We start from the raw sequence: 23,403 nt of genomic DNA, 5'->3' as shown, positions 1-23,403 counted from the left end.
TAAAATATCATCAAAACTTATTTCTTATTGATTTTCCGGCATTTTCATAAATATTGAATAAAACCCCATCAAGGTTCCATTCAGTACATGACTTTTTGACCCAATTGTTATGGAATATAATAAATCATACATGATTAATAGGGGTTTCAATCCCGGGATCCCGCATCCCGGGATCCCGGGATCCCGGACGTTTTTCCGGTCCCGCAATCCCGGGATTGGAGAAGCTTCAATCCCGGGATTACGGGATTGAGAATTCATTTCATATTGATGCAAAAACTTCAACTTTGAAGTCTTAAATTTTAGAAAAATTAAAAATAACACGTTCAAAAATCATGTAGTATGTCTCTTCATAACTGATCTAATAATTTCAACCACAATTTTAGAAATTGAATATTGGAAATTTCTAAAAATTCATATTAATAGGTTAATATTTTGAAATCCAGAAATTAAATATATTTGCATTAATTTTCTTAAAATTTTGTGAAAGCTAAACTAAAGATTTCAAAAATTTAGCCAAGTTCATTTTAACGACCATTATAACTAAAAATTTTGGTAGTGATTATGATCATAGTATTGATTTTGCTTTCTTGCTATTGGGATTTCCCAGAGAAATCCAAAAAATTCCGAGATCCCGAAAATTCAAATCCCGATCCCGAAAATCTATCGAAATCGGGATTTTGAGAAATTTTTCGACATTAGCTTGTCTTTTACTAGTACTTTTACTACATTTTTGTCTGCTTGAAATGATTCATTGAACCCTAAAATTTCTTATAAAACAGTTAGTTTTACATTTGGACTGGAATTTGTCCAAAAACGTGTTATTTTTCTTTAATTATTAATAATAATAGAATACTTTTTTTCATCATCCAATCCCGGGATTAATCCCGGGATCCCGGGATCAGTTTTTCAAATCCCGTAATCCCGGGATTGAGATTTTGTCCCGGGATTGAAATCCCTAATGATTAATCATTTATTAGAGACTAATTAATAAACATTGAATAAATAAACTTTATTCTAGTATCGTTCCACTTACTATGAACGCAGTAGCCATCAATTTAATTAATTTTATGAACGACTGTTGAATTTTTATTGTCTTGAATTACTGGAAAACTTCAGAAAAGTCAATAATTAAATGTTGAGGTTTTACTGGATCTTTTGCTGGATCTTGAATCATTTATCAATGAAATTAATATGTATCGTGTGTCTTAGATAGATTGAAACAGCAGCATATCAGAATTTTCGATTGAAGTGAGCGTATAGTTTCAAATTGATGCCAAACATTATTCAAGTTCAAGAATTTGGACTTTATAAAGGACAACAAATAATTACAACTTATAGCACGTATGTATGAGAATTTCTAATCAACTACGTAAGATTTTTGTAATTAAATTTTTTAAAAATTCCACGTGCATGCTTTACTACGGAGAAAGAAGATAGACAGGTACAAAAACAAAATGACATCACATCTGACACAATAGAGGAAAAAGGACATGACAAGTGTTATTAAATATGCAAAATGCTCCACCTGTCTGTCTCAAATATAGTTTTATAAACTAAAATAATGAAGATAAAGAAGATTAAAGATGAAGAAGACGTGGAACTATAAAAGATACCACACATGAGGTTTGAGAATTCAGATAACTTTTTATTCTACTGGCTGTATCTCATGCTCTACAGGAAAATCAAATTAGCATGGAATCAATGTACAAATTGTGAGAATTTTTATTCATTTATGGACATCTGTAATTGATTTATCATGTATTTACTTTCCGTAAACAAAATTAGCTTTGGTGGTCCAGTAAATCCAAAAAAACCAGCAGAATCATTCTTTCTACAGCTTTGGTTCTTGAAACGACTCGGTCTTTGGGCACCAGACACTGATAATGAAATAATTCAGAAGCTGTACACAGTCTGGTCATACTTTTATCGATTCTTTTTCCTCTTTACGTACACAACAACGCAGATTATGTTCTTTAAGGATGCTGAGAATATGACGGTGAGTAACTTATGTGATATCAACTATATCCGATAATCATCTTATTGTGGATTAGTGAAATATTGAAGTGGTTGGAATGGATGTTATCGAATTTCACGATTTATATTTGTTTTGGAGCTTATCTCGGTTTTGTGAGATTAAATTGGGATAAATGAGCTTCAAATGGTTAGTTTATGTGCTTCTTTCATGATTAAGTACGTCCTGCATGCAATTTGCATCAAATAATCCACAAAAACTCAAATTTAACTCATTTACCCACATCCAGTAAGTCATAAGTAGCTTAATCGTGCTATCGTAACTAACTTCCAGATAATTAGGCTCATAAGAACCTATAAGAACATATCTTCATGATTGATTGATGACGTATTTCAGTTCCTCATACATTTTTTAACAATTCGTTTTCCCAATCCACATTTAGGACGTTGCTGAAGGTTTCTTTCTGCTGTTGACGCAAATTTCGTTAGTTTACAAGGTCGAGATGTTCTACCGAAATAGACATAGAATAAGAGCATGCGAAAAGCTTTTAAGAAGCACATTATTTCGTCCGAATGATGATGAGGAAGATGCGTGAGTAATTTCCAAACTTAATTCTGATAATTCGATACATTTGTCCATGTAATATTTATTAATCTAGTGTAATTAAAGAATCGATGATATTGACTTTTGTACTAGGAATGGCCTTTCTAGTTCCCGCATTAATGACATGCTCATCATGGGGTCTCAGCTCATTGTTAGCAAAGGAAGTTTATTTACCCATTGCTGCTTGGTGATTATCACAAAATTTCCATCTCAATACATTTTATATAAAATTTTACATGCTGAATGCTATTAACAGGTATCCATTCAGCCACAATAATTCATTCGTTTTTGCATTGGTATGGATTTATCAAATTTATGGAATTTACATGTCCGCTTGTTATAATGCTTCAACTGACACCTTTGCATCATCGATGATATCGCATGCTAATGGCCAAGTGCAACGACTCGGAATTCAATTGAAAAAAGTATGTTGGATGTGAACGGATTTTGGTTCCAAAATGTTTTAGGGGTTGTTGTACTGTTTGCTCATTCATAAATGCTTAAATATCAAGTTTAAAGCCTTTATTGATTGATTTTCAGATTGGATACAGCAATGATGACGAGTCCATCAAAAATAATGTAGATGCACTTAAAAGCAAATCAGCTATAGTGAGTATAAATCAGGCAATATGAGTTATTTAATAATTATTTATTGTAATAGTTTGATGAGAGCTTATAATGCATTAATATTGGCCATAGATTGTGGACGATGATGAACGAATGATTGAAATAAATAAGCAAATCAGTGCATTAAAACGGAAGCATGGAGAAAATTATGGTGAAGTCATTCGATGCATTATTTATCATGAGGAAATATTGAAGTGAGTATTGATGGTCATGGATGAATAATTCAAATTTAGTTGCTTAACTTGACATTTCATGACATGCTTCACAAATGTCAAGTTTACAACTAGGTCGACTTTAATTTAAGGTTCTGTGCTGAGATCCAGGACATCTTTCAAGGACCAATCTTTGCTCAATTAATGGCATCGACAGTAATAATTTGCATGACATGCTTGTTATTGCTGAATCAAATGGAGAATATTGGTGTTGTAGTTCCATCCCTTGTGTACTTATTTACAATGGTCACTCAAATATTGCTGTTTTGTTGGACCGGCAATGAAGTCATTTATTCGGTAATTTGATTAAATTAGTTGCTAAATTTCATTTTCCTGGATTAAATTGCTTACATAAACCAAAAAGAGATTTGATTGATTGGGAAAATGGAATAAATGAGCATGAATTCACATCATTTAACATTACATCTGACAATCTTTTATTCTTTTCTCAACTGAGTAGTCTTATCGATTAACTGAGCAAGCATATTTCTCCAATTTCCAATCCTTTGATCGAAATACAGCTAAGGCAATGCTGATTTTCATGCAGAGGTGAGTTTGTATGATTTCTAGAACATCTCATGGGATGCAAAGTGCTTTTTATTGTAAGACATTCACTTAATGGCATACATCTGATGTCCATAAAATGCAATTTTCATATTGGCACTTATGTCATGTACAATTACATGCACATACTTGTAAACTAGAGTACATGCTTGTTGAGATTTTTAAATGAGGCTATTTAATGCTTAATTAGAATGTTTTGCTTCCAGGTCATCTAAGGACATTGTTCTATCTGCTGGAATCATATTCCAGGTTCATCTAAGTTTGCCGACATTTATGGGCGTAAGTCATTCATTTTGTTTTGGAACTTACAGCTTTACTTCTGTTTCTTATGTCTATTTTCAGATCATGAAGTCATCTTACTCATACTTTGCTGTTCTGAACAGCATGCAGAACAAATAAACAAAACATTATCAGTACATACAGTCAGCAGCACTAAAAGTCGATATTTGAAAGAAATAGTCGACAAAATTAAAGTATAAATAAAATGACACATGGCAGACGATGCACATTTTCTCAAGCATCATTGAGAAAGGATTAAGTTCACAAATGTACACAACAATGATATCATAATAAATGCAAAAAGCACTGCACCGGATATGAACAAGATAATTTCTTTCTTCTATTGCACTCATCTCCATTCTACTTACAATCCATTAATGTTGAAATGCTTGGCAAGGAACTTCACATAGTTCTAGACGAGAAGCTGAAAACATTAATTTCCATTTGTTTGTATGTAAAAGTTGAAAAGTCGTGCATGTATATGCACAGCTTTTGTCTCCCTGTACATTATGTAACATGGTAATATCATCTATGTATGCTAATGAGCGGGATTGTTATAAAAATAGCATCAATTTATTGATTTTCTCCAGCATAAAACTATCGATGCTTTTACAGAAAGTTTTCGTTCCTCGTCATGCATAGTCGAATTAAATGAGAAAAATTAATACTAATGAAACTGTGTGATTCAATTAAAAGCAGTCTGTCAGAGTTAACAAATTGAAACTCATGCTGCTCAAATAGACATATCCAAAACAGATTTTCAAATTTATTGGAATCAAGTCTTTTAAGGATTTAAGAATTTTTAGGGATATTTTCCCCTAAAAGAACCAAAATTGCCTTTCCTGAAGTAATTTTCACTGCTAATACAAATAATGCGTTGTTTTATGTTGATTACTTCCTGTCGTTTAAGATATTCTTGGTAAAAATGTTGTGGCTAGCAATAGCATGCAACTAATTGACGGTTAAAAATCTATAAATCAGCTATTATAAAACCTTTGTGTTAATTGTGTTTCATGTCCTCTGTTTACACGACATAAAGAATTTTGTAACAATACTTATTTGTTATGCTTTAGGCTTGAATTCTTAAGAAAGCCAGGGTTTAGCAAGGAGTCGTTTTCATATAAAAGTCCGTTAAAGAACAAATTTTTAAAATTAAAGGGCGTGAAAGTTTTAATTTGAAAAATTAAAAACCGTTAAAATTTAAATTTTGAAAGTTCGTTACTTAATGAAGTTATTTAGACTAAGTAATTGCAATAAAACTTTATGTTCCTGTAATAAATCCGCAACACCTGATTCCATTCCTTATTCCTCAACATTTACTTTCGTGAGAAAGGACAAGGAACAATAATTATAGCGTGTAAAAATGGGCGTGAGAATTTTAATTGAATGTACAAGATTTGCAGTTAATTATTTAATATTTGCCATGAAAGTCTATTGCCATTCCTTAGTTCTGCCTGTAAGAACAAATTTTTTGAGAATTTTATAATTTATTTTGGATGAAAATAGACAGAAACAAGAGAAACAGAAGTGCTATAAAGTTGCTAGAATGTCCAATATATTAACCAGAAAGGACACAAACAAAAGGGATTGGATGGATCTTATGAAATATGCAAAATGTTTTACCTGCCTACAATTCATATTTTCTAAATAAAATAAAAAAAGGATGACTTACACAAGACATGGAACTATAAAAGTTACCGCATATGAGGTTTAAAAACACAAACATTGAGAAAACTTTCAATTTTACGGTTGTGCTTTCTATCCTGACATAAAATAACAAATTATTATGGAGTTATTGTATAAATTGTGAGGATTTTTTTTTTGCCTTAAAACTTTGTTTTTCATCCTGTGCATTTTTGGACATAATTTAATTAGGAAAATTTATTTTTATCTCAATTCGTCCGCATTGTAGATTTGTTGGTCCAGTAAATCCCAAAAAACCCGCAGAATCGTTCTTTTTACAGTTGTGGCTATTGAAAAGACTCGGTCTATGGGCACCTGAGACTGAAAATAAATTGATTCGGACATTGTACACATTATGGTCGTATTTTTATCGAGGATTTTTCCTCTGGATCTATACACTGACGCAAATCATGTTCTTTAAAGATGTTGAGGATATGACGGTGAGTAACTTATGTGATATCAACTATATCCGATAATACTCAAGGGGGAGGAACTTAAAAATTTACCTGCATTTACCTGCATTTACATGCATTTTCATGCATTTACATGCATTTACATGCATTTACATGCATTTACATGCATTCACATGCATTCACATGCATTTACCTGCATTTACATGCATTTTGATAAAACTGGATTTTTAACGGATATATGCATCCTGAAAACTTTTTGATAATGTGTCCAAGATTTTTTTACACTCTGGTAACTAAATGGAGCCGAAATTTGATTTTTTTTATGGTTTAATAACCTAGTGATTCAAAAAAAAAAATGACAAAATTCGACTTTTCTGAAGATTTATTTTCCCCTTATGAGAAAATTAGTTCAAATTTCGTCTTTTCTGAGAATTTTTTCACTGTAGATTAAGATTTGGTGAATATATATTTATATGCGTACATTATGCAAAAAAATATACATATATGTATACTCAAAAAACCGGTAAATGTATGTGATTTTGTTCATTATTAAATATCATCTCTTTGTTTATAATGAGCCTAGATGTCCATAGATTAAAGAGTCGAGGATTCTGGATGTTACATAGATTTATTATGCTCTATTTGTTCGCGCTGGATGTCACTGGGTCTTAGTTTTTGTTCATAATAGTTCTAAAAGTTGCTGAGTCTTATTATTATTCTGTAAAATTGTCTTATAGGTTATGTATTGAAGAAATTAATGATCCAGGATCGTACTAGATCTTATAAGACCGATGAAATTGTTCGGTATAGATTGAAACTATTATCCAACAACATCCAGTGTTACTGTCCCTAACAAACAATGAGCATAATCACCTAAATGAGCGTGTTCATGATTATACTCATTCAATATAATTGAGCATGCACATTTTTGTAATCATACTATGTTTATATTTCAATGACATCCAGAACCATTTTACATAAGCTCACTATATAATATGATCCAGGAACATTCATGATCATCGAATACTTAAATACATAACAGAGTTGTCAGATAGATGCCTGTGAATAGATGCCTGGCTGTATCATGTTATCTTTTGACTTTGTCTAGGCATTACCTATAGATAAGCAAACAAATTTGCCTAGACTTGCCTTGGCAAAGACTATACTTAGGCAAAGACACAATCTAGCCAAAGTCAATAGTTTTTGCCTTTATATAGACCTGCCTATAATAGGTATGCCTATGCTTAGTCAAACCTAGTGAAGATTTGAGTAGATATCTAATGTTTTTTTTTGTAGAAACGAGAATGTGCCTTCTCAAATCTACGCTAGGTTTGCCTAGGCATTGGCATAACTATTACAGGTAATTTTTAGGCAAAAACTATTACCTTTGGCTAGGTAGTGCCTTTTCCTAGGTATTGCCTTTGGCTAGACAAACCTACAACGAGGCAAATATATTTTATATAGGTAATGTCTATGATGGATTTTTGCCTATGATAGCAAATCGATACGTAATAACTCTGATGCAAAACATCAAAGTGTATCCAAGTCAATTTTACAGTATAATGATAAGATCCATTAATTTCGAGATCTATTGTATACAAAAACTAAAATCCAGTAACATCCAGCACCAACTAGTTTATTGGTTAGAAGCCTCATGTTGATATATTCATACCGTGCCCTAAAAAGAATTGAAATTAGGCCAAGCTTTGCTTGGTACATATTTAAGGGATCAGGTTAAGCGGATAGGTCAAGCTTCGATTGACGTGGCAATAAAGAAAACTAATAAAACATTCGGTTTTTCTGAGGAATTTTCATCAAAATCTAGGCGAAATTCGACTTTTTCGAAATATTACTATATTTTTCAATACTACTTTTAAACACCAATTTACTAGTTTTTACCGTCTGGTTTTTATCCATGAATAAGAAAATTGAAGCGAAATCGGTTTTTCCGGTAATTTTTCACCCATCTATAGGAAAATCGAGGCAGTTCCGATCTATTGCTTCATTTTCTAAGGCACCTGCATCCACATGCATGTACATGCATTTACCTGCATTTACCTGCATTTACCTGCATTTACCTGCATTTTCATGCATTCACATGCATTCACATGCATTTACATGCATTCACATGCATTTTCATGAAAAAAATGTAAGTTCCTCCCCCTTGATAATCATCTTATTGTGGATTAGTGATATATTAAAGTGGTCTGAATGGAAGTTATCGAATTTCACGATTTGTATTTGTTTTAGAGCTTATCTCTGTTTTTTGAGATAACTGTAAGTCAAGTGCTTAGTTTAAATGCATATTTGATGATTAGATAAGCCATAGATGCAAATTGTCATTAAATAAATGAAAAAATCAACAAGAACCCTCAAATTAAACTCATTAATCCACATCGAGTAAATCATAAGTAGCTTAATCGTGTTATCGCAGCTAATAAGGATCTTAAGAACATATCTTCATGTTTGATTGATGACGTATTTCAGTTCCTCATAAATTTTTTAACAATTTGTTCTTCCTATCCAATATTAAGGATGTAGCCGAAGGTTTCTTTCTGCTATTGACGCAAATTGCATTAATTTACAAGGTCGAGATGTTCTACAGAAATAGACATAGAATAAGAGCATGTGAAAAGCTTTTAAGAAGCACATTATTTCGTCCGAAGGATGATGAGGAAGATGCGTGAGTAATTTCCAAACTTAATTCTGATAATTCGATACATTTTTCCATGTAATATTTATTAATCTAGTGTAATTAAAGAATCGATGATATTGACTTTTGTGTTTGGCATGGCATTTTTGGTTCCTGCGCTTATAACAATAGCCTCATGGGCAATCATGCCGTTCTTGGAAGAAGAATTGCATTTACCGATTGTAGCTTGGTAAACTGAATTTCCATTTGAATTCACACGAATTTTGACCACGCTTCCTTTACTTCCAGGTATCCATTCAGCATCGAAAATCCTATTGTATTTGGAATGACTTACTTTTATCAAATCTATGGAATTGTCATGTCCGCTAGCTTTAATGTTTCAACTGACACCTTCGCATCATCGATGATATCGCATGCTAATGGCCAAGTACAACGACTTGGTATTCAATTGAAAAAAGTATGTTAGTCAGGAACATACAGCTTTTAATTCCTTGCTATTTTTAGCACATTTGAACACAATTTTTTTATTGTAATTCTCTTTCCTCTCCATCCACTGCCATTGTATACATTGTAGATTGGATACGATAATGGTGAGAGCATTAAAAAGGACTTAAAAATACTTAAAAATCAGTCAGCCATTGTGAGTATGAATAATCAATTGGAACAAGCTACATGAAAATATTATATAATGCAATAGTTTGACAAGAGCTTTTTATGTATTATTATCAACATACATAGATTATGCACGATGATGAACGAATGATTGAAATAAATAAGCAAATCAGTGCTTTAAAACGGAAGCATGGAGAAAATTATGGTGAAGTCATTCGATGCATTATTTATCATGAAGAAATATTGAAGTGAGTATTGACTGCATCTGACTGCCTGATTTACAGATTCTTGTGAAATATGATGTTTTAGGCATTTTTGCCATCTCATTCTGACGTTTTTTATGATTTTGGGAAATGCTTTAAGAATTTTTGGATTTACTTTACATCTTGAGATTGAATTTAATCACTGGATCTGTTGAGAAGATAAAGCAACGATGCTTATTTAGTATAATTAAAGAACTTCCTTACGAATTTAAATAAGAATGATTTTTATTGTTTGAAATTAGAAAACTGACTAAAATATTTGTATGAAGGGGTCAACAACTATGAAAGGGGAAAATCAACTAGTTGTATTATATTTGAATATTAAACGACATTTGACATATTCTTAACAGTTTTATATTCCATTTACTTATTCTAACCCAAAAGCTTATTCCAATGATCTCCTAAATGCTCAAAATCACCCCCAATGCCTACTTAATATTTTTGCATCATTAATTCCAGATTCTGTGCTGAAATTAAAGACATCTTTAAGGGTCCAATTTTCGCACAAATGGTGGCATCGACCGTTATAATTTGCATGACATGTTTCTTATTGGTCCAACAGATAGACAATATTGGCGCTGCTTCTTCATCTGTTTCCTACTTATTAACAATGGTTACTCAAATCTTACTTTTCTGTTGGATAGGCAATGAAGTGATTTATTCGGTAATTTGTTAGAACATAGAAATACGAGCATGAATTCACATCATTTAACATTACTTCTTATAATCTTTTATTCTTTTCTCAACTGAATAGTCTTATCGATTAACTGAGCAAGCATATTTCTCCAATTTTCAATCCTTTGATCGAAATACAGCTAAGGCATTGCTGATTTTCATGCAGAGGTAAATTTTTCATGATTGCTTAAATTTCTCGAGGGACATTAAATGTATTTTCGATTTGTTCAACTGTATCCAATCGATATATAAACTCATAGGTCATCTAAGGACATCTATTTATCTGCTGGGGCCATTTTTGAAGTTCATCTAAGTTTGCCGATATTTATGGGCGTAAGACATTCATTTTATTTTGGAACTTACAGCTTTACTTCTGTTTTTAATGTCTATTTTCAGATCATGAAGTCATCTTACTCATACTTTGCTGTTCTGAACAGCATGCAGAACAAATAAACAAAACATTATCAGATATTGCTATTTAGTACATACAGTCAACAGCACTAAAAGATATTTGAAAGAAACAGTCGACAAAATTAAAGTATAAATAAAATGACACATGGCAGACGCTGCACATTTTCTCAAGCATCATTGAGAAAGGATTAAGTTCACAAATGTACACAACAATGATATCATAATAAATGCAAAAAGCACTGCACCGGATATGAACAAGATAATTTTTTTTCTTCTATTGCACTCATCTCCATTCTACTTACAATCCATTAATGTTGAAATGCTTGGCAAGGAACTTCACATAGTTCTAGACGAGAAGTTGAAAACATTAATTTCCATTTGTTTGTATGTAAAAGTCGAAAAGTCGTGCATGTATATTCACAGCTTTTGTCTCCCTGTACATTATGTAACATGGTAATATCATCTATGTATGCTAATGAGCGGGATTGTGATAAAAATAGCATCAATTTATTGATTTTCTCCAGCATAAAACTATCGATGCTTTTACAAAAGTTTTCGTTCCTCGTCATGCATAGTCGAATTAAATGAGAAAAATTAATACTAATGAAACTGTGTGATTCAATTAAAAGCAGTCTGTCAGAGTTAATAAATTGAAACTCATGCTGCTCAAATAGACATATCCAAAACAGATTTTCAAATTTATTGAAATGAAGATTTTTTAATGAAATATATTTTACAATTACCAGACATTCTTGTTTCTGCTAATTGCTTTCAATATGTATGATCATAGCAGGCGATTTTAATGTGTGAATTTTCAACGTAAACAATGTTTATTTTGTTGATAATAAATAATTTTTAAATAAATATTGTTTAACGGAATTTTCAGATTTGAATTTTTTAAAGCGAATTTTATGAAGGAATACCATTTGAAAAGATTTTAGATGGGGCTATTGCCGTCGCCTACTTTATGACTTTATCATAGTTAGCAAATGAAAATGGTAACGTATTTTTCATATTTAAATTTTCTCATAAATAATCCAAATTTAAATTTCTAACTAGATTCTTAATGGTTTATTTTTGCAATTCCAATGTGACCTTAACCTTCCTTCCCCAATAAGAATTAATCTGAGCAATTAAATTCGTCTTTAGCTTTCTCAATGTCAATGAAATTCAACAAAACAAGAAGATTTGTTAAAAGCAGTTCCATTTCACATCTTAGATTGAATAATAAATAACATTGTGATTCTAAACGGCCTTAAATTTATCGACAAAAGAATGCATTATGTGCCTCATTTAATACATTATGAATTCTGTTATTTCCTTTTGCTCTATCCATGGATATAGAATTTCAAATTTTTTTTTTTGGCTCATAATCATTAATATTGTTATATCTTGTGGCAAAACAACAAACGTTTAAATAGAGAATGAATAAAAATTACAAAATAATTTCTGCTTCTGTTCTGTTAGTGACGAGGAATTGCTTTTTTGTAGCAAAAATTCAATTTTTTGTGTTTTTCTATTTTTAAAGCAATTTTTTTTTTGTTTCATAAGTGAAAATAGAAAATGAAATGAAAATTATATTCAAAAAGTGAGGAAAATAAATGTTTCTATTTTCTTTTCTTATTTACTATTCATATTTTGTGCATTTATTTGTCTGCTTATTCGATTTTTTTTTATTTTGTGTGCTTTTGCTTCCTCTGAAATTGTATTGAATTTTGTTTAGAATTGTTTCTTTTTTTGCTTTTGTTGATGAAATATTGGTTGAAAAGAGGCAGTAGTTGTTGTTCGAAGAAATAAATTTATTTATTGTGTGAAAACAGCCGAGAATTGAGGATTAAAGCTTAAAATTTGCCAAAAAGAAGAAATTTCAACGACAAATCCGTTGTAAAAAATATTTTTGAAACTGAAAACCTTACAACAGTTTAAAACATTCATACATTTGTAATGTTTTTATTCAATTTTTAATGAAGATTAAAATTTAAATCAAAGCTTTACAAATGCTTGAATTTTCAAAACTGTTGTAAGGTTTTCATCCTAAAAATACACAAAATGATAATTTTGCTTATTTAACGAAAAACTCACCGTCAAATGACTGAGCCAATTCCCTTAATTGTTCAATAACATGCCTTAATATAAATCAATCATTAGCTTATCTTCATACGGCATTTTCAAGCACATTATTTCAATTTGACCAATAAATTATATGTCAACAGAGAATAGACGAAATCACGATACCTTACTAAACTAATAGAGTTACAACAATAAACGATTTCTTAATTAGATTAAGTCTTTAGCCTTGAGCTGCATTTTATGACAGTCCAATAAGTTAATTTGCAAAAAAATGTTCTTTTTTATGATCCATAAAAATTTCGATTTTAGAGCTGAAACTACGTTGCGGTAAGCACAGCATACCGACATACCTCACTTGGTATGGTGAACCATACCAAAATATAGCTGAAAATCTAATATTGCAACAAAGGATGAAGACAATAAATCTTTTTGAATGCAAAATTCTGTCTCTACAAAAACCATTTGTCTTGCTACTCATTGGCTTTTGTGCAGTTACTATAATCGTAAGCTATGAGCACATGCTCAAGTACTGCGAGACATGACCCACAAAAGAGAATAATTTTCTTGCTTCTTATCTTCATTCTTAATGATTATTATTTGATTATTTAGATCTTGGAATGTTGATGGATAAGTAAGGAAGTTTTGATGCTTTGTGGCTGTCTTGGAACAGCACTTAATTGTCAATTTTAGATTGATATTATTAATAACAACAATGTTTATTTTTCAGTGATCAGAAACAGACTGATTTGTAATAAAAAGGGGTGTTCAACTATGTAAAATATATAATTTAAATTATTAATGTACGTTTTAACAGCATCTGCCTTAGAACTGCACTAAACAGATTATTTGAGATCGGAATCATCAAAAACAATAACAACATCCAGAAACACTGCCACATTTGTGACTAGTGACCTTAATACCTTCAATAATCACATCCACCCCACCCATCTTTAATGCTTCCTTCTGAATGGATCATCGATTTTAGTCGACAGTAATTTCACCTCATTCATTTTTCAATAGCTCGTAAAATTTCATGACATAGAAAATGAAGGAAAATAAAAAGGATTAAAGGAAAAAAATCTACACGAGAGTGCATAAATGTAAAGAGCACGTTTCAATAAACACTTTCTTGCTTGCTGTGTACTATCTTAATGGTACATTAAATGTTATCGCCTCTTATTCTACATATTTATTTTTTTTTTCTTTAATTCCTCCCGTTTCTCATTTTCTTATGATGATGGAAGTGAAAATTTATGCTTTTATGCAGAAATAGAAAAAAGTAGGTGAACTTGATGAATTGCTAAAGAAATGAATATTTTTTTTTTGCTGATGAAAAAAAGAACTCTTGAGCATGAAGGAACTGATGGATGTTGCAAAAAAAAATAATTTCTGGGGCTTTAATTATGCCTTTCAAGATGAAAAATTGCAAAAAAAAGAATTACTGTTTTCGCCCGGTCTCGAACCGGGGACCTCGAGTGTGTTAGACTCGCGTGATAACCCCTACACTACGAAAACCACTGTACTCAAGACAATCGACCACAGCCGATTATACTTTGTTGAATAAAGTTTTGAAATAGCCACTATTTAAGTCTGCATGACGAAGAAAAAAATTGGAAAGAAATCAACAAACTGGTTTTTATTACAATTATTTGCTCTACATCTACGCAATTGCGATCATTAAAAATCTCTCAACATTCTCTCTTGTTGCTTAAAATTTGCTCTAATGCAGCGGTGGTCAACCTGTGTTCCGCGACACACGAAGGTGGTAAGGGTCTATCGAAACCGCACATGCCATACGGTTTTTGACAATTTCAGAAACATTGGCGGACCACTAGTGTGCCGTGACATACAGGTAACTCATCACTGCTCTGCCGTATTCAAATGTCACTGAACCATAACAAGATTAAGTTCCCAAATTCCATAATCTCTAATAAATTAGCTAATTTATGGTAATTTACTTAAATATTTTAATGCTGAAAAGTTTCAACTACTTTATGTGGTCAACAAAAAGTGTCAGTAATTCAGTGATTAGTGTGGCTTGCCCCTGTGTAACGTAAACAACAAAAATTTTTTTTAAATAAATTTTTAATTAATTATAGTGATTAAAAGAGTCTAATTAGACATAAATAGTGCAGTTTAGTTAATTTATTCGGTACGCTATCGAGCTCTAGTGAAGGATGAGTTCGAGAGGGAAAAATAAACGGAAAAAATCAATTTCGCCAATTTTGCGAAAAATTGCCAAGCCGAAGAAGAGTAAAACTGACATTCGTGCGCATTTTCAAGCAGACGTATCACCTCAGTTGCCGTCACAAGCACCACAAGTGCATCATGTCCAAGATCCGGTGCCCCGAAATTCTGTAAAGCCAGTTTTTATCAAAAATAACATTCAAGTTGTTAAGAATATATTACATTCAATCGAGTTCACTTCTGTTCCTTTATGTAAGGTAAGAGGAGCCAATTCCACACAAGTTTTATGTGCCAGCATTGATGACAAGAAGAAGCTGATCAACAAGCTACAAATCCAGCAAATTGGATATCATACATTCACTGATCCAGCAGATAAGCCAACTTACTTCCTTATGAAAGGGTTTTATGATGCGTCGTGTAAAGACATACTCGCGGCACTCCAAGCTTCAGATGTCCCTGCATTGAAGGTGACTGATTTCATTCGTAAGGATAATTACGTTTGGTTCTTAGTTCATTTTGACAGCTCGATCAATATCAATTTGCTCAACCATTCTCACAAACACGTTGACGGAATTATCGTGAGATGGGAAGTCGTAAAGAAGTCCAACAAGAAAGTTACGCAATGCTTCCGATGCCAAAATTGGGGTCATGCCTCAGCAAATTGTGGATTGCCGGCACGCTGCGTTAAATGTGCTGATTCCCATGAAGTTGGAGCATGCCCAAGAGTCTCACGTGAAGGAGACCCTAAGTGCTGCAATTGTGGCGGTCCTCATACATCAAATCATGTTGAATGTCCAGCTTATGTTGAATACATGAAGAAACGTAAATCAAATTCTATGAATCAAGCTTCAGCTGCTATTCAACGCTTTCATGTTCCCCTGAACTTCGATGATCAGTATCCACGTCTTCAATCTCAAGAAACTTATGCTGTTGATCGGGATGGCGCTTCTGGTGTTGCTGCGGTCGTTCCAGCTGTGGCTCCTGGTAACTCGAACGTAAGTTTTTCCCAAAAACTCAGAGATTCCAATAAAATCAGTCAAAGCTCAAATTTGTTCTTGAGGCTTACACAAGCTCAAGCTAAACTTTGCTCGATACCGAGCATTGACAAGTCGATTGACTCATTTGTAAACATGGTTGATGAGCTTAGTGCATGCAAAGACCAAGAAGGTCATCTATCTATTTTCCTGAAGTACTGTTCTTCTTTTTCGTTCTCCAATCATGGCTCTTAAAGTCATCAGTTGGAATTCACACTCAGTGCTTAATAAGTTCTCAGAACTTTATTTATTGGTCGATAGACTTTCTATCGACATTATTTTAATCAATGAAACATGGTTGACCAAGGATATTATCTTTGATATTCCTGGATTTAGCTCATACAGATCAGATAGATTTCGAGGTGGGGTGGCCATATTTATCCGTTCTAACATTCCTCACTGTGCTTTTTCGAAGATACAATTTGATTATGCAGAATCTTGTTCTTTATCAATACATCTCGCTAACTCAACTGTTAAAATCTCTTCCATTTATTGCTCGCCCTCGGCAACTCGCTTACAATCCAAAACTTTCTTTAAAAATGTCTTATCTCAACCTGGTCCACATATAGTGGCCGGTGATTTTAATTGTAAAAACATCGAATGGAATAACATTACAAATGACCGTAAAGGATGCGATCTACTTACTATTCTTGATGATTTGAACTTTCATATCTTCAAACCAAACGAGCCCACGTTATATCCATATCGTGGTGATCCGTCTACTGTGGACTTTGTTGTAGCTAAAAGTTTCTCATCCATCAGTAACGTTGAAGTCCTAAACCAATTATCCTCTGATCATTTGCCTATAATGTTCTCCCTTGAAGGTTATTGTCATTTTATGGATAAAAATCAAATAAACTTATCAAAAGTTAATTGGAAAAAATTCCATCGTTCTGTCATTTCGAATATCTCATGTTTAACCTCTTATGAATTATCCTCGACCCCTGTTATTGACTCAACTGTTGAATCCATCACAGCAGCCATTACATCTGCATTGAATAGCTCTTCCCCCAAGAAAAAATCTTTTCTACTGCGTTATAAATTTTCACAACTAGTTAGTAATATGATAAAAAGTCGAAATCATTATCGTAATTTGTACAAGCGTTCAAACGATCCAGCTTTTAGATCTTCAGTGAATTTGTTAAACCGTCAAATCAGACAACGAATCATTTTTGAAAGAAGGATTGACTTTGATAATGATTTAAGTTCACTGTCTTACAAAGACAACTCTCTTTTTCGTTTTGTCAAGTCGCTCAAAAGGAAAAAAGCTCAATTCCTCCTCTCAGTGACAGTTCAGGGATCCACTACTCAGATAAGGACAAAGCAAATGCCTTTGCTCATTCCTTCGTAACTTCCTTTAATGCCGCGACCAATTCCAATTCAAAACTTGATGCAACAGTCCGTAACTCTATCGAAAATCTCAGTACTGAAAGTCCTCAAGCATATGACCAAATTTCAGATGATGAGGTAATGCTTGTCTTAAAGTCTTTAAAGCCGCGCAAAGCCTCAGGTCGTGATGATATTCCTAATTGTGCGTTAAAATTTCTAAGTAGCGCCCCAGAATTTGTCTCTCTTTGTTCCAAACTGTTTAATTCTTGCTTGAAGCTCTCTTACTTTCCGAAAGAATGGAAAGTTGCCAAGATTATGCCAATCTTCAAAGGTAAACAGAATTGCACGTCTCCCGAAGACTTTCGTCCCATTTCTCTTCTCTCTTGTTTAGGCAAATGTTTTGAGAAAATTATTTTATCTCGATTGAATGACTTCGAATCTGAAAATAGTATATTGATCAATCAACAGTGCGGTTTTCGTTCTCATCACTCTACAGTCCATCAAATTCTAAGAATCACTGAAAATGTGTCAGTCGGATTCAACAACAACAAAAGCACTGGAATGGTGCTGCTGGATTTGCGAAAAGCATTTGACAGCATTTGGCATGATGGACTTATTCATAAATTGATGCTGTTTAATTATCCAGTTTATTTAATCAAAGTTATTCAGTCGTACTTGAGTGACCGCACTGCTTATGTTAGCTGTCAAACTGCAGTCTCCTTTATATTTGACGTAACCTCCGGAGTCCCTCAAGGTTCGATTATTGCTCCACACCTGTTCAACCTATATTTGAATGACATCCCTATTCCACGAAAGGGTCATTTGGCACTTTATGCTGATGACACTGCATTCTTCGTTCAAATGTCTTGGAAAAAGTTGAAACCAATCAAATCTGAACTGCTTAAGACATTGAAGTCCTTGCAACGTTACTTTGACGACTGGAAAATTAGTCTTAACGATTCCAAAACTGAATTCATTATGTTTTCGAAATCACAAAAGATGATCACATATTCTGCGAATGACTCAATCCACTTTAATAATCAGTTGTTCGCCTGGAAACAGTCAGTGAAATATCTCGGCGTTGTCCTAGACCAGAAACTAACATTCAAACAACACATCGACCACGTTCTCAAAAATGCCCGAGCTGCTAGTTTCTCCAGTCTCTATTGTTTATTAAGTAGAAAATCCTTTGCATCTACAGACTCGAAACTCAGAATCTATAAGTCTTATATAAGGCCAATCTTAACATATGGCTGTACTATTTTCGCTAATGCTGCCGCTTCCCATCTAAAGAAATTGCAAACATTCCAAAACAAACTGCTTCGTTTGATACACGATATCCGATGGTCTGACTTTATATCTAATCAAGTTTTGCATGATTCATCCAAGCTTCCAACAATAAAAGACTTTACGTCCCGCATTGCAAACAATTTCTATGGCAAAACCTCGCTCATTAATAACGATCTATTCTCATCACTTGGTCAATATGATTACGAATCTCTGAGTTTTAGAGTTAAGCATCGATTACCGAGAGCCCCAAGCTGAACCAAATTATCATCAATATATTTATATACATATTTTATTTAATATTATTTTTGTTTTTATTTTCTCTTGACTTTTTGTTTAACTTAACGTAACTTAATATTTCTCTTTTTTTATATATAATTTCTTGGCATTTTTTTTACAATTATTATTTTTTTCTGCCTTAACGTAATCGTAATATCAATTGATATACACTTCATTATAATACAATTTATTTCTCATGCATATTATTGATTTAAAATCGACTAAGGTTAACATCAAAACATTTCTCATTCTGTTCCGCCGTAAATTGAAATTTGTAAATAAAGGATACTTATTATTATCAGTGATTATCTTATATCTCCGACAAAATATTTAATGTTTATGCTGTACTATGTCAAACTTTCAATGTTTCCAAACACGAAATGAAAAACTTTTTCTATTGCATTTTTCACCCTCGGTGAATTTTCCGGTTTTTTTTTTTGCATAAAGTTTAGGAACTGAATAGGAATGAAATAATTTTTCTTCCCCAAAATACAAAACCCGCAAAAAATTTTTCACATAATAAATAAAATGAAAATATTGTTGTACAATTTTATTTATGTGTCATCTAGGTCATGAGACTTTATGTGCAAGAATTTACTAACCATGATTTTTGAGGTGTTTTGTGAGTGATGAAGTCATATTGGACATATAGTAGACGTCTGGGGCAAATCTTATCAATTTACTCGCAGATCTTATCAAAATGACTTTTGTGAACATAACTTAAGAGCTTCATTCGATGCTGATAAGATTAGAGACTGAGTAAAACCTTATCAGAGTACAAAACAGTAAATTATTGCCTTTAACGGACTTTTACGATTCAAAAATGTGTCACAGCTAAAAATTGTGTCTTAGCTAACATTCAAAATTATGAATGTCGTTAAATTTTAATGATTTTTGGATCTTATATACCCTTGCAGACAATGACCATTCTCACTTAAATGGTCGTATTCATAAGTATAATCTATTAATGCTCAATTTTGAGAGCTTCGGAAATTATGAGATTCGGGATAAATGCGTTTAATTCTCAATCTGAACCTTCATCCGCACTTGTTACTCCCTCTACTATTCACCATTTTGTGTGATTGTTCTATTCATAACAATAGTCGAGTAGTATATCTTGATATCATTCCAATCTCACCGCAAATGAAAGGATCTTTACGAGTACATTTTTATCCCTTTTTCCATACTCAAAATGTCACCTTTGTGATTAAAGGAATACAGAAATAATAATGGTAAACGTGCTTTAAATTACATTCAAAACTTCTCATCACGATTGTCATATATTCTTATTTCAGTTCTCATTATTTCGGTATGTGAATATTGAAGTTCTTTTGACATTTTATCCAGCCTCAAAAAACGAAGAAAAATTCTCAGGACCTACGTAAATCTATTTTCTTTCCTTTTCAGTAATTTTTCTTGTCTCCATGTAGCATTAATGCCTACATATGTAGTCTATGAAATCATTTTAAAAGGGATGTTAAGGAATAATGACTTTTGTGTATTCTCTGAGCAGTTCATTTTATTATTAAACTTTTTGTTTTTACATTAAAAATTCACGAAGAAATTGAATGCTCTATGAGATTTACCTAAGGAACCTTAATGTCTTAAATAATTCAATTTATAAGGAATTACAAAATCAATTCTTCAAAAGATATTACTAATGTTTATTTATAGTAGAAATATTAGTGCTATTGATGAAGATAATCACAATGATTTTGTTATTGAAATCAATTAAATGCTGTACAGTCTAAATATTAAATGATGTTTATTGTTTGATGATTGAAAATTGACTAAATTTTTGTATGAAAAGGGTTTGCAACTACGAAAAAGGGGAGAATCAACTAAAATTAGTTGAAAGATTTGAATATTAAATTACCGTTGATTAATTCTCAATGTTTGTGTAAGCCTACGTCATTTTAAGGAGGATAATCTAAGTTAATAATCCACTGTCATGAATAAAATAGATGCTTATTAATGGAAACAACATAATTAAATTCATGGATTAGTTATTGATATGGTGAATCTGCTATACTTTATTGAGAAAAACAAATAATGCCAGTCAATCCTCCCACACTCATTCCTACTTAAAAATCGATTTCCTCTCACCTCAACAAAAACTAATGGCTACTCCCTTGGCAAAGCTACGAAAAGCTCATCAAGCCATTCATCGAAAATCATTAATGGATTTATTCTTTTTTCATTCAGTCTAGTTACTCCTTTACGTCTAAATATAGATCAAATATTTCTCTTTAGTCTATTTTTGCACCTTAAGAATCCAATAACAAGAGTGACTATTGAGTCTATTTTCATGACTTGTTAAAAATAGACAACAAAAAATATATATTAAAGCTGCACAGCAAGTAATGAAAAGTAGAAGAAAATTTATTTATTGTTATATTGTGAGACCATAATAAATTGATTGCCTTCACACTTTACACACAGAGAGTATAGTATATATACATCAGCAGACATATAAATTGCACATGCATGTCATTCATGATTGCCAGTTTTTTCATGCTACACATTTCATCCATGGAAGACTGAAACACGCTTCGATTCTATTTTTATGGAGCTTTTTTAGAAGGAAGTGATGGCTTTGTCCAAATGCCCAACAGAATTTGAAATAATACTGGACGTTAAATTTTTAAATTTTTCGTGGCCGTTATTTTTCAAATATTTTTTGACCGTTATTTTTCAAATATTTTATAGCCGTTATATTTTTTAATTTTTTCGGATAGTCAAAGTGCAGAACAATGCAGACTTTGCGCTTCCATCAGCCACAAAAACCCATGCCAATATTATATTCTCTTTACAAACATACATAAATGCATGAGCATGTACATTTTGTACTGTATAATGTACAACAACAGATAACTCCCATACACATCCATCCATAAGGGAGTATATGCACATACATATTGTAAAAAAAAAGGTTTAATGACACCAAAATGTATGTGCATGCATTATGGAGAAGTATTGCATAATCTGAAAATAGGAAAAAATGTGCCTGACTTTTTTTTGCCTCTGTCTAGATTCTGGCTTCGACTGCAAAAGGGGACATGGGGTCGGAATAAAAGGAAATGAAAAAAAAAAAAAAAAACTAGATAAAGCACAACAAATAATAATTAATGTTCCATTTCATCATGTTTATGATCTTGCTCATGGCAATTCCTTACTCTATGTCTAGTATGAAGGCATTCATAGTTGGGATGATAAAGAGATGAAAAAGTGGATGTTCTTAAATATTTAAAATGTTCTCGTGAGCTTTTTTTTGTTCTTTACAGGAGGTTTTAATGTTGAGATGAAACTGTCTCACTCGTTAGTTCTTAGTTTTCTCATATAAATAAGTGCCTAGCGAGTCATTTAATGTAAAAAACATTAGAACATTAAGCAAATGATAGCTTTTATTTTCTATAATGGAGAATTATGAAATGAGAAGCTTTATAAGATGCAGACGTAAATTGCACGGTCTCTTAATGTTTGTGTAGTGCTGTTTATTTAGATTCAAGCATTTTCACATTGAACTTTTTATGGACTTGAATGTAAAATTGCAGTTTTTATATGAAGACCAAGATTATTGTGCATGAATGTTTTGCTCAGTTTTGCTTTATTCTGTTCAATGGACCATTTTTGTTGATATTATGTCACTCAATTATTTAAATTAATGATGTTGAAAGTTTATTGAATTTAACGGAATACTGAAATTCAAATTTTATAGTTTTTCAACAAATTCACCACAAAATTCAAATTTTTGAAAACCAATAAAGTTTGAATTTCAAAAAATCGTTAAATTTACCGCTACCTTATTTGCAGCAAATTCACCTCAAGAATTTAAATTTTTGAAAGCGGTTAAGAGTTTAAATTTCAAAAAGTCGTTAAATAAAATTTAAAAAATTTTCTCTGGAATAAAAAAGAATATCAAACAGGTGGACACAACAGCCATTGAATAATTGAAAATTTTCAAAGATATTTAATTACTGAAATCTAATAATTAGTTCTTATTGCCAAATTTTAATTAAATTCAATTATATCCGCTAGACAAATCAATTACTCACCTAATAGAGCCTGAAATAAGCGCGATTTAAAAATTCGAATGACACGTTCAATTGCAATGCGCAATGCTCGATCTTGCGGTCCGCCGAGTCGTGAATGATAATCTTCAAGGAGCTCGAGTGCTCGATGTGCCTCTACATGAATTTACGTCAATTTCATTTCATTTTAATTTGATTGATACATCAAGTGGGGTACGT

The 23,403-nt window shown here is 32.2% G+C and overlaps 3 protein-coding genes and 1 non-coding gene across 8 annotated transcripts in view; 2 read left to right on the top strand and 2 right to left on the bottom strand.

Annotated features, from left to right (window-relative positions):
* Window positions 1-23,403, bottom strand: part of dlg1 (discs large 1) — a 95,854-nt gene that overhangs the window by 66,425 nt on the left and 6,026 nt on the right. For both annotated transcript variants that reach the window (XM_070650036.1, XM_070650035.1), the window contains exon 2: window positions 23,209-23,340. In XM_070650036.1, coding sequence (XP_070506137.1) covers window positions 23,209-23,340 — 132 coding nt within the window. The remainder of the gene's footprint in view (window positions 1-23,208; window positions 23,341-23,403) is intronic.
* Window positions 833-4,573, top strand: LOC139097974 (odorant receptor Or1-like). 3 transcript variants are annotated; one of them, XM_070650038.1, is made up of 13 exons: window positions 833-1,341; window positions 1,431-1,623; window positions 1,692-1,712; window positions 1,786-1,996; window positions 2,415-2,563; window positions 2,631-2,762; window positions 2,832-3,000; window positions 3,116-3,184; window positions 3,275-3,396; window positions 3,507-3,711; window positions 3,875-3,963; window positions 4,185-4,257; window positions 4,321-4,573. In XM_070650038.1, exons 2-13 carry the CDS (start codon window positions 1,619-1,621, stop codon window positions 4,375-4,377), a joined length of 1,302 nt encoding a protein of 433 aa, XP_070506139.1. In that variant the 5' UTR covers window positions 833-1,341; window positions 1,431-1,618; the 3' UTR covers window positions 4,378-4,573. The 3 variants fall into 3 exon arrangements, with proteins under 3 accessions (XP_070506139.1, XP_070506140.1, XP_070506141.1); XM_070650039.1 differs by having other exon boundaries at window positions 833-1,623; window positions 1,678-1,712; XM_070650040.1 differs by having other exon boundaries at window positions 833-1,712.
* Window positions 5,015-11,748, top strand: LOC139097976 (odorant receptor Or1-like). 2 transcript variants are annotated; one of them, XM_070650041.1, is made up of 11 exons: window positions 5,015-6,063; window positions 6,170-6,380; window positions 8,888-9,036; window positions 9,104-9,235; window positions 9,295-9,463; window positions 9,581-9,646; window positions 9,745-9,866; window positions 10,341-10,545; window positions 10,636-10,724; window positions 10,817-10,889; window positions 10,953-11,748. In XM_070650041.1, exons 1-11 carry the CDS (start codon window positions 6,044-6,046, stop codon window positions 11,007-11,009), a joined length of 1,293 nt encoding a protein of 430 aa, XP_070506142.1. In that variant the 5' UTR covers window positions 5,015-6,043; the 3' UTR covers window positions 11,010-11,748. The 2 variants fall into 2 exon arrangements, with proteins under 2 accessions (XP_070506142.1, XP_070506143.1); XM_070650042.1 differs by lacking the exon at window positions 5,015-6,063 and having other exon boundaries at window positions 6,280-6,380; window positions 8,895-9,036.
* TRNAV-AAC (transfer RNA valine (anticodon AAC)) lies at window positions 14,480-14,552 on the bottom strand. The gene has a single exon. It is a non-coding gene; the product is annotated as a tRNA-Val (tRNA).

The sequence above is a fragment of the Chironomus tepperi genome, unplaced genomic scaffold, assembly GCF_022539635.2.
Source record: "Chironomus tepperi strain 1889 unplaced genomic scaffold, CSIRO-AGI_Ctep_v1 contig_445, whole genome shotgun sequence".
Classification (NCBI taxonomy): domain Eukaryota; kingdom Metazoa; phylum Arthropoda; class Insecta; order Diptera; family Chironomidae; genus Chironomus; species Chironomus tepperi.
Note: the sequence above shows the minus strand (reverse complement) of the source record. Positions and strands in the feature narration are given on the sequence as shown.